The 14,360-nt window shown below is 52.7% G+C and overlaps 4 protein-coding genes across 6 annotated transcripts; 2 read left to right on the forward strand and 2 right to left on the reverse strand.

Annotated features, from left to right (window-relative positions):
* Positions 1-2: 2 nt before the first annotated feature.
* On the reverse strand, positions 3-4,319 carry HMPREF1120_00237 (transcriptional activator SPT7). The gene has a single exon (XM_009154228.1). It carries the CDS (start codon positions 3,957-3,959, stop codon positions 819-821), a length of 3,141 nt encoding a protein of 1,046 aa, XP_009152476.1. The 5' UTR covers positions 3,960-4,319; the 3' UTR covers positions 3-818.
* Positions 4,320-4,599: 280 nt separating this feature from the next.
* Positions 4,600-5,340, forward strand: HMPREF1120_00238 (uncharacterized protein; the record flags this gene model as incomplete). The annotated part of the gene is made up of 2 exons (XM_009154229.1): positions 4,600-4,624; positions 4,688-5,340. 2 exons carry the CDS (start codon positions 4,600-4,602, stop codon positions 5,338-5,340), a joined length of 678 nt encoding a protein of 225 aa, XP_009152477.1.
* A 19-nt stretch (positions 5,341-5,359) lies between these two features.
* Positions 5,360-9,913, reverse strand: HMPREF1120_00239. Of its 3 annotated transcripts, none has more exons than XM_009154231.1 (6): positions 8,651-9,913; positions 7,953-8,591; positions 7,737-7,904; positions 7,514-7,685; positions 6,450-7,457; positions 5,360-6,133 (listed from the first exon to the last, which is right to left on the reverse strand). In XM_009154231.1, the coding sequence occupies exons 1-5, from the start codon at positions 8,862-8,864 to the stop codon at positions 7,025-7,027; spliced, it is 1,626 nt and encodes a 541-aa protein (XP_009152479.1). In that variant the 5' UTR covers positions 8,865-9,913; the 3' UTR covers positions 5,360-6,133; positions 6,450-7,024. The 3 variants fall into 3 exon arrangements, with proteins under 3 accessions (XP_009152479.1, XP_009152480.1, XP_009152478.1); XM_009154232.1 differs by having other exon boundaries at positions 6,411-7,457; XM_009154230.1 differs by having other exon boundaries at positions 5,360-7,457.
* Positions 9,914-10,861: 948 nt separating this feature from the next.
* Positions 10,862-13,926, forward strand: HMPREF1120_00240 (phosphatidylserine decarboxylase; the record flags this gene model as incomplete). Its single annotated transcript, XM_009154233.1, has 2 exons — positions 10,862-13,642; positions 13,705-13,926. 2 exons carry the CDS (start codon positions 10,862-10,864, stop codon positions 13,924-13,926), a joined length of 3,003 nt encoding a protein of 1,000 aa, XP_009152481.1.
* Positions 13,927-14,360: the final 434 nt, after the last annotated feature.

Genomic DNA, 14,360 nt, shown 5'->3' on the forward strand with positions numbered 1-14,360 from the left:
GTGCTCGGTGCTTGTTGGTTCGTGCTGTGGTAGTACAAGTACTGTACATACGAATGAATGGTACGGACTTTTATTAGTTTCTTCCCCTTGAGGGTTCTCGATTTTATCCTCAGCCTCACCGACGGGAAGATCATAGGATGCTAGTGGAGTGGTAATAATATCATCATGTCTGTACATTCATTACTACCGTAAATGAGAACCCCGTAATAAGGGGTTTTCCCAAGTCAAGCCCGCACGATATGCCGCATATGCCAAAACACGCGTGCAGAGAAGGGGGCGGGCTAGCCTTTGCAAAAGACAAACAGTACGTTCGTTTTACTCTTGCCAGTGCAATGCAATTACAGTAATCGTCTACAAGCTCTCAGGACTCATCATGCTCGTCTCTCCATCGACGACGCCATTAACCTTTGCAACGCCGTTCGCTTCCGACGAGTTGCTGTTGGCATTGATATTGGCATTCCCGTTCGAATGACCGTTCTGCTGTGTAGTCGACGTTGCCCCGGACGGTGGTGGCGGCTTGTCTGAACCCTTGGCCGCGTCAGACGTGGACGTGGAGGCAGCCGATGTCAATTTGCCCTTGAAGGTAACCTGCTTCTTCTCAGGACTGCCGTCTCCTCCTGGTCCAGGACTTGACGGGTTGACACCGTTGACGACCGGCGTATTATTATCTTCTCCGCCAGCCCCGGCACCGTTGACCACAACCGATTTCCTCTTTCCCTTGTCCCCAGTTGTGGCAGCGCCGCCGGCTTTGCTGGATGCGCCAGCGGGAGCATTCACGTTTTTGACGGGGCCTTTCTTCAGAGGACTCGTGTTGCTCTTCACGGTTCCGTCACCGATCTTGCCGCTGGCCGTTGTTTTGGTGGAAGATCCAGATCCTCGGTAAGTGGCCGGTTATTGTTCTCACGCAAAAGATTCTTAAAGAAATCTCTGATGAGACCAATCTGTTCGTCGACGTTGTCGGCAGAGATGCGCGGCCATCGAGGCGGTTCCTTGAACATTTTCTCCGCGGCATCTTCCGCATTGGCCTGCGGATTCACCATACCAAGTCGATTCTGCAGAATGTGGAAGGGTACTGTAAGGCTGGCCATGCCGAATTCTTTGTCGAGACCGAGTTCTCGGAATCCGAAGAAATCTTCGTCTAGATCCTCGGCGAAATCGCCGCCCACGTATTGCTCGCCTCCATCAGCAAATGTGCCTTGACCGTGAGCGGTGTCTTCTGACAAGGCAGGCCGAAGGAGATCTGCCAGATGTCCTTTCATACGCTCATGCATAATGGCCAGGCGTGCGCCCATACGATCCACGTCCTCACGAGCGTAGGTATCCAGATCGCTCAAGGAGATTCCACTAGAATGTAGGGTATGCAATATGGCTTCCTCATCAGTGGAGGGCGTCTGGTATACCGTGTTCGCCTTGGACCTGACTCCAGCGGGGGCGGGGACTGAAGTGGTGACGGGGACCTTGTAATCTTCTTTGTAATTAACCAAAGTGCTGCAAAGACGCTGGAAAAAATCCGCCGCCAAATCGGTCATAGTGTCCAAAGCAGAAGGTTGGAATTCTTCAAATCCCGCATGGAAGAAGATCTGGCCGATCGAGCGCTGAAATGCTGCTCTGCATACCCAAGGCGCCATCAAGGGGCCAGCATCCGACATGACATGATTGGGTAGGTCGGCTTCCACAAAGGGCTCCGGTTGATACTTCTGAAATTGGTTCTGATAGGTCTGCGATTGGAGCTGCATCTGCTTGACCACGCCGATTTTTGAAACGACTTTCCTTGTTTCCTGCATCTGCCGCATGTTTGACTGGATTTTTCGAGCAAGCTTGCTCTCAGGGGCAACAAACTGCTTTGGGGGAAAAAGCCGCAGATACTCTTCACAATGCTCAATGACATGACCTTCCGCATCCTGCTCCCACCTGAGGCGCGGCTCCAGGTCGGGTATGGCAGAGAGAGGGTCATAGTAATCCGGAAGTAGGTTCTCTTCCTCAGCTTCCATGCCCTCAGCAAGGGTCTGGCCTTGCTGTTCGCGTTCGGCCCCATCACCGTGGAAATCGGAGACGTCTTTACCGGAAGCCTCCTGCTGCATGCGTTGCCAACGACGCATGCCAGCCTTAGTACGTAGCAAGGCAGTCTCTTCCGCGTTCAGCTTGTCACCCCTGAAGAGCTTGTGCCGGGCCGCAGCCACCATGGCCCGGTCCTTCTTCGTTTTCTGCTTCCAAAGCTTGTACTCTTCATCCTCATACTCAGGCAACGGCGCTTGTGAGGGCAGGCCCGGCACGTCCATATCCATGGCTTCACTGCCGGTTCCAGCGACGCTGCCAGGACCGTGGGCCCCAATAGGCGTCAATATCCCCGGAGGAGGTGTCGACTGACCTTGACTCCCTTCGGCCTCGGATTCTGCTCGAATGCCCTGCTGCTGTACCGAACTAATCGACTGCAGGACCGGTTTGGTCTCGGGGATAGGCGTTGTCTCAGGTGGTGCTTTCCGCGAGGTGGAACCGCCCTTTTTGGCGCTCTTTTTGGGTGCCTTGCGACCGCGGGATGACATGATTGGTTCGTCGTCACTTTCCTCGGCGCCGTCATCGAGTTCTCCATTGGCGATCTGCTGCCTTCGCTCTTCAGCCTCAACCTCTGCCCGATCACGGATCACAATGTCCGGAATCAGGGGTACTAGTTTATCGGTCTCCTTCTGCATAAACAGCGCATGTTTGCGAAAGACGTGGTCGGGATTGCTGTTGAACTTGAGGCAGTTCTTCCAAATCTGATACAGATCATCGACGAATTCCTTCTTGGACCTGTACGCCAACTGCTTCAATTTCTTGGTCATGGTGCCCAGATCCATTGGATGCTTGATGACGAGGTAGTAGTCAGGTGCATCCTTCTTCTTGACAGGATTAAGGAAAGGGAAAGAATGCTCCGTATGAGCTTTCAGTTCAGTCAGGACCTTCTCGGCCGACTCGTACAGTTCTTCTTGACCAATCTTGTCCTCACTTGCCCATTTACTCCGGTTTTTGCGGACCTCACTCATCAAAGCACGCAGCTCCGATTCGGTTGCGTGGACCATAGAACGATGTTCGTCCAAGAGGGCGATCAGGTTCTTTAACGTCAGACTCGAAGCACCGAGGTTGGCTTTGCTGAGACTGCCTTGCTGCGCCGATGCATTCTGGCCTTTGGCCTGTCCTTCAGCCTCGGCTTCTGCTCTGCGTTCGGCTTCATCAAGGCGTTGTTGATCCAGCATTGCATCCCGGTCGTCTTCTAGGGTGAAGAACATTGTCCGTGACAGTGTCTTTACCATTTCGATTTCTTCCCGCTTCGCTTCCTCCAGCTTTTTCCGAGCATCTTCAGCATCCGCGGTGTGCTTAGCCGCAGCAGTCTTCGGGGGGGCCTTCACAGAATCCGAAGCGCTTCTCGATGGGGGCGCCGGTCTAGCGACAGGCGACGAGGTGCCGTCGGCGACGAGATGGACTTTGTTTGGCTTGTCTTTGAGTGGAGATGCACGAGCAGCATCGGTCTCCTGTTCCTCCTCTTCGTCGTCGTCGTCGTCGTCATAGTCGTCGTAGTCAACGTCGTCTAACTTGCGCTTTTTCGATATGGGGGCAGCGACTGGGGCTGGCTCAACAACGTGGGGCGCGTCAACCAAGGCGGGCGCGTCGAGGTCTGCGCTCCTCTCCGGGACCACGACCTCTCCAACATCATTGAAGAGGTTCGCAAGTTTGCTTTCCGTCTCCTGGAACAATGCGCGAAAGCGGACGACCTGCGGGTCTTCCTCAACACTCGGTTCTGGATCTGCAGGTTGAACGGACTGCGAGCCACCACCGAGACTGCGCAGTCTTGATAGAGTGGGGGTATGTGGCCGAGAAGGCGCTCGCAGCAATCCATTTAGGTTGTCTCGATGGAGGGAATGCAGAAGAGGTTCATCGTCCGGTGGTTTCTGGCTGTTTGGGGGCGGCCATGTTAAGGACATGACCGTGCCAACCCCCGACTGGCGAGCGAGGGGTGCGGACACTCCAGTTTGGACGGCGCCCTGCGACGGCGAGACACGGGGTCGGACACGTTCAAAAACGTGTACAGATGATAATTCGAGGCCGCTGAATCCAAATCTGATGAAATCGAGACCAAAAACGATGGATGGGCGGCGTTGTGTGATGAATTAATCCGGCGATTCTGACGTGTGATGCTCGCAGAATGGGAGGCTTGAGGTTGAAAGAAACGTTTGGCCGATTGGGCGTAGTGCGTCTACTGCAGCGCGCGCCTGCCGAGCCTCAGTCGCTGACACTGCAGTGCCAGCAGCAGCAGTAGTAGTAGTGGCCTGCTCTTATGTACCTAACTGCTACATGTACCGTCCATGTACTCAAAGCTAATAACCCGAACCAACGAAACCGCCAACGTCTAATAAACGGACGGTCGCCCATTTATTTCCTTCTCAACTAGTAGGTACTCGCGTCTAGGGCGAACCTTCAACAAGAACGATCTCTCCGCTCGCTGCTTCGGGTGATGCCAGTGTTCCTCTGAAGCTGGCAGCGAGCCGGCAGCCTGCACCCAACCCGCCGAAAGCACAGCACCAGATTACAGTACTATCCAGCACCCTCGATAACATAACGACCATGCGAATCCGCTTTCCTTTTGCAAGTATGTCTCCTCCCTGTGGCTCGCCGGCCTGGATGAGTTGAAACGCTAACACTGTGTTGCTAGTTGCCTTCGTCGTCCTCCTCGTCTTCTCTTCGTCCATCGGTCTGCTGCCGTACTCCTCACTCCCCTCCACGCCTGCGGCCGCGCAACCATATATCCCACGGCAGTCGGACAAGGCGCTTCATATTATATTCTTCTTCGCCTTAACCGCAACGTTCTACTTCATCCTCGACACCAGTCGCAGACGGGTCATTCACCTTACGCTGGTAGTATGCACCCTGTGTCTGGGCGTGGGAAGCGAGGTCGCTCAACACCTGCTGCCCAATGATCGCGAATTCGACCCCTGGGATGTCCTTGCCAATGTGGTAGGCAGTCTTGCGGCGTTGGGTCTAGCAAGCGCATATCATCGACGCGCAGCCGAAAGACGTAGAAGAGCCAAGTTCTCAGCTCTTGCGGGCGACGGCGTCGAGGGCGAAGATCTGGAGCTAGGTGAGGGTGTTCACCACGGACCTGGATCCTCCACAGACGACCATCAAGAAACCGGAGTCGTGAATAGAACAATGGAGGAAGAACTAGATAACTGGGACGAGAATGTTCCCGACGATGCCTGGGACGAAGAAGACGACCTCGCGATGAGCGGACAGAACACCAAAGTAACCCCATCAACGACCTCGGCAGGGAGCGAAGAGCCCGCGAAGAAACTTGCTGTGGATTGAGAATGATCAGTCGAATTGACGGATTTCATGATGGACCAGCTGAATCAAGTACGAATCAAGACATGCAAAAGCAGTACGACCATTTTACCTCTCAGCGGTAATGGCACCTAGGGAGTCGTCCGCGTTCTCGCTGCAGAGCTGGGCAACAGAGATGGTTATCCTTGGGAACACGAACTACTTGGTTAAGGAGAAGCTCGAGGTATTATACACTGCAAGCACAGAATGGATTGTAGTGAGCCATGCTCCCTCTTCAGCAAGCCCTCCTATAATCATATCGTCGTCATTTCTAGCCAGGCTCATTCCTGGACCATTCTCAAAGCATACTGTAGCCTTGCTTACCCGAATCACCATAACACTATGCCGTTGTAGTAGGTTTTCTTCGCCCCCGCGACTCATCTCTCCTCCCCTCTCCTTTCTCCCTCGGCCATAATCCCAGACAAGATAACGCGCTGGGTAGTCCATTCGCAGTTGTGACGTTTATCTGAAGCAGCTGAACCGCCCAAGCGAGATTCTAAAAGGGTTCCTCCTCACCCCGTGACGGCTGACATTGACGCCACCGCCGACATGTTTACCACCCCAGTTCTTCGTGTAGAGCAGAGGCATTGCTAGATGTTGAGTTCGGGTGCAGATGCTGTAATCGATTGTTGTGGTCTGCTTCGCACCGTAGGAGTGATGAATCTCAAAGACGGCGATTCCAGAGCTGTTGTAGGAGTAGTGTGGTGTGGTAGAAGTGACGGGGAATGTATGCCTTCCGAGACTGTTGTTGGAGTGTCGTCTTTTGTTTTTGGCGAAGCTGGTAGGTAGTCGGTCAGATCTTGAGGTATGTAGTACGAAAGCGTGTACTACTACAGCAGTACTAGATGCAGCACAGTGGTGATGAGGATCAAAAGTGCCAGTGAACTTGAAGTAAGAAGTGATTACTAGCAGTGGTGGTGTTGGCAGGTCAGAAGGGCTTCTTGCCAGTTAGTAGGAGGATGTTGGAACTATTCTTTGGAAAAGGAAGCAGCGATGGTAAAATATTAATGTTTCAGAATGAAAAGCAGGGCATCTGCGTTGATCATATGGCCTACCCGTAAGTTGTACGTGAGACATGACGCTTTACAACGTACATTTGTTGGAGTGTGGCAAGCTTCCATACAAACGACTGGATGGCGAGTTCCTTCGCCAAGTGGTTCGCGGATGGTTGCAGGTGCGTCAAACTTGAATCGGTGATCAATCACTGAAGGCTTTACCAAGCTTTACCCGCCATCTAGCAGGCCTGCCACTGAGGCTTTCGACGATCTGGTCAGGTTCAAGTTGGCGTTGCACAGCGGGGAACACTGGCAGTGGAGGGATCTACCTAGGATCTGAGGTCATACAATGTTTCATGTCGATGACGCGTGTGGCTGAAGAAGCGAGGCTGTGAAATGCCAGTGGCTCGGCAGGTATCAGTCCTAACTTCAAATTCGGTCCCATCTGCGACTCTGTAGTATTACCAGGGCAGCTTACTACCTACCCAGGTACTTATCACGAGTGCCTGTCGCCAGCCGCTGCACCGACTAGTACTCCTAGATACTAGTGTAGCTCTTGAGACGAAATGTACGGCCTGTCTCGAGGTTCACGAGACTGGTAGTGTCTTTTTGCACGTTCATTAAGCATTCATTCATATGCGAATATCCAAAGAGCAGGCATGAAAGCGTCGTCATCATCTGTCCGCTCGACTCAGACTGCGTAACACGCCGCCAAGGTCTTTTGGGGGAGTGCCCTCTGTTCCGGATAACACCCTCTTTCTCCCTTCGTGCTCACGCTGAGCAAGTCTTTGGGCGCATAGCGATAACACCCTGCCCGCTACATTATCCGCGGCCTGGCGATACTGACCGATCGCATGGATGCCGTCCGCAAAAGTATCGACCGTCGGACTCAACGATTCATAAAGTCGATTTAGCCGTTCGGATATTTGTCCAAACGAGGTCTCGCGGGCAGCAGCAGATGCTTCGAGTGCTGCAATATCGGCATCAGAGAGTAGCGATTTATCCAGTGATTGGTCTTCAGGTCCCGTAGGCGCATCAAGCTCGCTCAAACGAGGAACTTTAGGTGGTTCCAATAATGATTCCAATGCATCCTTTTCTGCTCGAAGTCTACGGGAGTGATTAGCACCGCTCGTAAAGAACTTGGGTTACATAGCAAAACTGACCGTTTGATCTGTTCTTCTAACTCGGCGATCTTTTCGATATTTTGAAGATTTTTGGGATTGGGTCTTTCGGGAAGGGGCTTTTGCTGGACAGGAATATCCTCGCGATTGAACCAGTCAGACAACTCCGACTTGTTTGAGAGATCCTTCAGTAGCTCTTCTTCCACGACGCGGGCTATGTCAAGATTAGCCTGCCGGTGACGGGAAAGTATTGGGGCCAACGTACCGGCTGCCCGAGCGCTTGCATCCTCAAATCCCGTCCCCATGACTTTCTCGTCAAGGGCTCGTGTGGCGCACCAAGTGAGCAGCTGCCTCATCCGTCGCGGTTCGGGAAGGCCTTCGCTCTCGATATGTTTATAGAAATCATGCACCTCAACTTCTTTGTGCGGAAGAGCTGGACCATGGTTAGCCCAGGTTCTGTTGTCCGATTCACCTCCCTTACCATTGGAGTTCCCCGTCTCAATTAGCGAGCTGGCTCTCCGCCCTCGGAGACTTAAACTGCTTCTCCTTTCGCCCTTGCCGGCCTTTCCTTCGCGCATGGCTTTATTCCTCTTTATGACTGGTGTGTCGGCGAATGGAAGGGCTATTTTGGTGGCAGAGTAATCCTCCTGGTGTGTGGGGACATTTTCTCCTCCATGGCCCTTTCCAACTTGATCAGCCCCTGTTTCAATAAGATGTTGCTTCGGCTCTGTAGGCCTGACCGCATTGTCGGCCTCTGTTTGCTTGGCGGGGCGTTCTTCTGGAGGCTGCCTCCATTTATGCCGGTGGCCGTCTGCTATATTTTTGCTCGGACTTCCATCTCTTTGTTCATGATCGCGCGATAGCCTCTTCGAGCGACGCACAGGAGCATCTTCTCTTGACTTAGGAGTTGAAAATGATAGCCGGGTGGTCCGTCTCCTCTTGGCTTTTGATTTGAGGTCCTCTTCTTCTACCGGCGGCCTTGCGCTTTCTGGCAGATCTCGAGCTGGCGGCACGGTAGTTCGTGCCTCTTCGTTAGATTTCGTAGGATTGACTTTGACGCTTTCGGATTTCTTCTTTTTGACGCGCTTGAACTGGAAGCCATCATCTTCCTCATCGTAGCCTGAAAACAACAATATCAGAAGAGCTGCGCGCATGGTTCTGAATATTGTCTGAACTCACCCATCTTCCTTTTCCTGTCGTCCGCGCTTCCGGAGACTTGGGCGCGTCGCGTCTCTGGCGCACTCCCATGGACGCCAGCATTTCCATTGACCGGCGGCCGGGTTACGAGTTCTGGCGGCTCACCCTTTTCCTGTAGCCGTGCGCTTAACCTTCGATCGGGCCTTTGGGTGGATGACATCGGGAGTGGATGTAGCGGCTGGCGAGCGACGAGCATACTTGTTCGGGGATAGGTGAGGAGCGAGGACGCGGGTGCTTCGCGTGCACTTGCGATGTTGGGCGCATGCGCTTGCGTCGGTATCAATTGTGGTCGACTTTCATTTTAAGAATGCTTCCGCTAACGAGTGATTCGAAACCGCGCGCAACCCGTGTCTGCGTGGGTTGGGGCAGAGGTTTGTTGGTAGGTTGTTGTACTTTCGCAGACCTGCTTTGGCATGGATCGCGGGCTGTCTCCCCAATGCAGCCAGTGCCAGTCCTGGAGTGTTTACATTTGCCGGCGCTGGTCGGGACCTGCCAAGCATTCGGGTCCCGCCGCTTTTGATGGCCGTCTGGGGACTCTACCTACCTAAGTACTAGGTATCTCATGAACTTGCATGCACTGTTCAGGGAATACAACTAGTACTGCCTGCAGTTGTATGTGCACTGGAGTACTGCGATTATTGACGGCGAACTGTCCTTCAGATGCAGGTTGCAGATATCAGACTGAGAGCGATCATGATTTTGCCGGCGAGGGCGTGAATGTAGAGACTAGCACCTCAGCTGCACCCGGGAAGTGACATCAATCCTTTAATGATGGGAGCCTCTCCAGTCAGTGAGAGGCTCGGATCTGTCTTCACATCGGCTACCGGATCATAAAGCTCGAACGGTTAACATTGATGATGGAATGTCTAAGCCCGTTCTTCTGGCGAGTAGCAAAGGACAAGTACACATACATGTACAGTACCTACAGTGGAAGGGAGTTGCCTGATTCTCTGCACTGAGTGGATTGGGTATACAATGTACCTGTAGGCATATCGGTGGTCAAAGTACCAGTAGGTTCGCTTGGTTCTAGGGCCGATCCTCCCTGGTAGTACCAGGAGCCACGGTGCTGTGGTGGTACTGGAAAGCAATCAACTGCAGTAAAGCATAAGCCTGGCGCTTCTAACCCTCGTGGCCAGGCCAGGCGCCCGAGACTGCAATCGGACAAAGTCCTTTATCAACGTGAAGGTTGAACTGGCAATAAATGAAACGTGCTAATTCTCTCGATCGGGAGTGGCAGTGTTACGCATGCACTTCGACCATTGTATTTCGGAGACGGTGACGGCAAAACGAAGCTTTCGGCGGCGAGGGGCTTGCAGTTGCGGGTCGAGTTGGCAGTGCCAGCGCTATCACCGCTATGGCATCATAAATTATGAAGCGCTTCGCGGTGTGTACAAAACAACGCCGGCATGCATTAGTATTGATGTCGTATCGCACCTGACAAGCAACAACTGCAAGTAGAGAGTCCTTTTGGCGGGTGCCTCTTTGGTCCTATACATTTGATGATTTCTTGCCTCGTACATACCATCAAAACACCGTGAAACCCCTGACTTGCGGCAACATTCAAGTTCAGGCGTGGTTCCTCCGCTCGTTGACTGCCTGCGGCTGACCCTGGCCGACTGGCCCCTCTCAACTCTGATCTATCTCTGCAACTCACGTTCTTCGGCTCTGTTGCATCGAGAGCCCAGGAAGGTGCAGACCATACGTCTTCCCAAATCGACTACTTGTACACCAATTCCGGCCGTACCGACTACTCTGAACCTCTCCCAAGCAACACATCATCATGGTGCACATACCCCTAGTCCGGACTATCAGCCACCTTGGCCACAAAAAACATGAGCAAGGAGGAGCTTCCAATGGCGAAGGTAGTCAGAGGTCTAGTCCGCCAAATAACGCGAGCAGCACCAGCTTAAACACACAAGTTGACCAAAAGCCGCTGATTCTAAAGGTCTATGTGATCAAGGTACTACATCTACGAACATTGAACATTGCACGGGCTCGCTAACAGTCCTCGTAGGCACGGAACCTCGCGGCAAAAGACAAATCCGGGACGTCTGACCCTGTGAGTCTTCTGCCGCTCGGAAATGCTGGATCCTGCTAACCTTTCAGTACCTCGTTGTGACCCTTGGAAACTCCAAGCAGAGCACCCCTTCAATACCCAAGACCCTCAATCCGGAATGGAAGATATGCTTCGATATGCCCCTAACTGGCGTACCTCTGCTTGAGTGCATCTGCTGGGACAAAGATAGATTTGGCAAAGACTACATGGGCGAATTTGATATTCCTATTGAAGACATCTTTGCTAATGGCCAGATACAGCAAGAGCCAAAATGGTACAGACTTAAATCACGCAGGTCCACCAAAAAAGGGAGCACTGTTTCGGGAGAGGTGCTGATGCAGTTCTCCATTGTTGATTCGGCAAACCCTTCGGCCAGCCCTGAGGAGATCAGGAGAAAGTTTCAGGCGTACATAGGGGCCGAAGACGAGGACGACGATCTCTCACGTGCGCCCACGAACATAGACAACGAAATCGGTGACGAGGAGGTAGATGATCTGGACGAGGATCTCGAGTCGGTCACTGAGAGCGATACCACGCAAAAGCCCAGTACAGTAGTGGACAAGAAAGCGAAGAAGAGAAGACTGGCCCGCCTCCGCCGCAAATCCATCGCAGCAAGAGCATACAACTTCCTTGGCGCCGACAACGACACTAACGGTGTTATTTTCCTCGAGGTTGTCAAGATCACCGACCTGCCTCCTGAACGCAATATGACGAGGACATCTTTCGACATGGACCCGTTCGTGGTTATCGCCTTGGGTCGGAAGGTTTTCAGGACAAAGGTTATCCGCCATAATCTCAATCCAATCTTCAATGAGAAGATGGTCTTCCAGATCCTGCGACAGGAAACTGGCTACTCCTTGACGTTTACTGTCATTGACCGTGACAAGCTGTCTGGCAACGACTTTGTTGCGTCCACCACCTTCCCGATCCAGAAGATCATTCAATCTGGCCCGGAAGAAGACCCAGACACTGGTCTCTATGATCTCCCCGACCCTCCGGAATATTCGCCAGCCATGGCACAAAAAGAGGGCAAATCGAGATTTCGCATTCCCTTATCGCGCACCTCTTCCGCCAGCAGTTTATCAAAGTTGTCACGACCGAGTTTCAAGAGGGATGATTCTCAATCATCAGTGTCGAGCACGAGCGTCAATGAAACAGCCCGTCCACCAGCGCCGACAAGTGCTCCGACAGATACTAGCGGAAACACCTTGAAAGTTCCAGGGCCGCCCGTGGATAGTGCCGTGGTTCAATCTGCGGATGACCCTACCATGGCTTCGTACGTTATCCCCTTGGAACTGAAGAACAAAGAAAGGTGGGAAGCCAAGCACAATCCAGAACTGCACATCCGTGCACGGTACTTGCCCTACAAGGCGCTCAGACAGCAGTTTTGGAGAGCCATGTTGAAACAATATGACACTGATGACAGCAAACGGATCAGCAAGATCGAATTCATGGCCATGCTTGACACGCTAGGCTCGACCTTGAAAGAGTCGACCATTGATAGGTTCTTTGAGAGATTTGCGTCGGAGAATGGGGACGCTGGAGAGGAAGATCTAACTTTTGACCAAGCCGTCATCTGCCTTGAAGAGCAATTGCAGAGAGTCAGTTCCAAAAAGTCATTTACAGATAAAATTAAAGACAGCTTCGGGTCCAGCGGTCAGAACACCCAAGAACCTGTTTCCTTGACCAAGACTGAAAGCGACTCGGGGTTGTCGGGCGTCTCTACCATTGAACAGCGTCAAACTGGTTCCGCAGGGGAGGAGGGAAAGCTTCTTCCGAACGACCTACTCGATGAAGGGGACGAGGAAGAACATGTGATTGAAATCCGAGAATGCCCAATCTGCCACCAGCCCGATCTGAACAGGCGGACAGAGGCAGAAATAATCACCCACCTTGCGACCTGCGCCAGCTCAGATTGGCGGCAGGTGAACAACCTGGTCATGGGTGGCTTTGTTACTTCCAGCCAGGCGCAGCGCAAATGGTACTCTAAAGTCATCACCAAGATCAGTTATGGTGGATACAAGCTAGGCGCTAACAGCGCGAACATTCTTGTCCAGGATCGCCTTACGGGTCAGATCAATGAAGAACGCATGTCTGTCTACGTTCGGATTGGCATTCGGTTGCTTTACAAGGCACTGGGCGCGCGGGAAATGGAAAAGAAACGCATCAAGAAGTTGCTGCGGTCACTGTCCATTAAGCAGGGCAAGAAATATGACGATCCTGCCTCGGTGGCTCAGATCGAACCTTTCATCGCCTTTCATCGACTGGACATGTCGGAAGTCCTATTGCCCGTTGACCAGTTCAAGAACTTCAACGAATTCTTCTATCGAGCTCTGAAGCCGGGTGCTCGACCTTGCAGCGCCCCTGACCGACCAGAAATCATTGTGTCTCCGGCAGATTGTCGGACGGTGGTCTTCAACACTATTGAAGATGCCACGCGGATCTGGGTCAAGGGCAGGGATTACAGTCTCGAAAAGCTGTTTGGCGACGCGTATCCTCTGGAGACAAAACGGTACAAAGGGGGTAGTATGGGCATCTTCCGTCTTGCGCCACAAGATTATCACCGTTTCCACATCCCGGTTGATGGCACCCTGGGCACACCAAAGCCCATCGAGGGCGAATATTACACCGTGAATCCCATGGCGATCAGATCGGCCCTAGACGTCTATGGTGAGAATGTCCGCGTGCTTGTTCCGATCGACTCGGTGGCTCATGGTCGAGTAATGGTTGTCTGCATTGGAGCCATGATGGTCGGTTCTACAGTGATTACACGAAAGCCAGGAGAGCGGGTCAAGCGGGCGGAGGAGTTGGGGTATTTCAAGTTCGGTGGCAGCACCATCCTTCTTTTCTTTGAACCCGGCAAGATGGTCTATGACGAAGATTTGGTTGAAAACAGTAAGGGAGCTCTGGAGACTTTGGTAAGTGACGACTCCGAATACGGGGTGTTGAAGGAAGGGATGCGACACTCACACATGAGCAGGTCCGGGTCGGCATGTCCGTGGGCCACTCGCCGCACGTCGAGCCACATAAACCAGACATGAAGAAAGATGAAAGCTCCATTACACAAGAGGAACGACAGGAAGCTAGACGAAGGATTGAGGGAAGTATTGCCCCTGAGAGTGATCAAGGATCAAGTTGGCTCCCCGGCTCTACCGACAAAAAGGCAATGCTGGGTGCCCTCAACCCGGCAAACATCCACTGAACACGACGCGGCCTTGACAATCCGCAGCAGGCGATATTATTACCTGCTCAAAATGAGACCATGAACGCCTTGCACTACTGTCAGTTGCGACACGGCAGCTGGATAGTTTGATGCTACCAAATACTAGGGAAGATATTTATTCGGAAAATGGTTGTTTTACTGCGACAAACGGCATGATTGGCGCACGGAGGAAGGTCTTGCGTGCAGTGTGTGAGCTCCATATCCAGGCTGGTTGTTTAGTAAGTAGGCCAACATGACGAGAACATACCCACCGTTCAAGTTGGTATGAAAGTGTTGATTTACAAGTGCTTCATATCAGCCCGACAAATCGGGTGATTTTTTGTTGCAAAATGGGAGCTGCATGTCTCCTGTCTGAACCGTCCGCCATGTCCAGTGTCTGCCCGTATTGCTCATCTACCAGTAGGTCTCATCAA

The sequence above is a fragment of the Exophiala dermatitidis genome, assembly GCF_000230625.1.
Source record: "Exophiala dermatitidis NIH/UT8656 unplaced genomic scaffold supercont1.1, whole genome shotgun sequence".
Classification (NCBI taxonomy): Eukaryota; Fungi; Ascomycota; class Eurotiomycetes; order Chaetothyriales; family Herpotrichiellaceae; genus Exophiala; species Exophiala dermatitidis.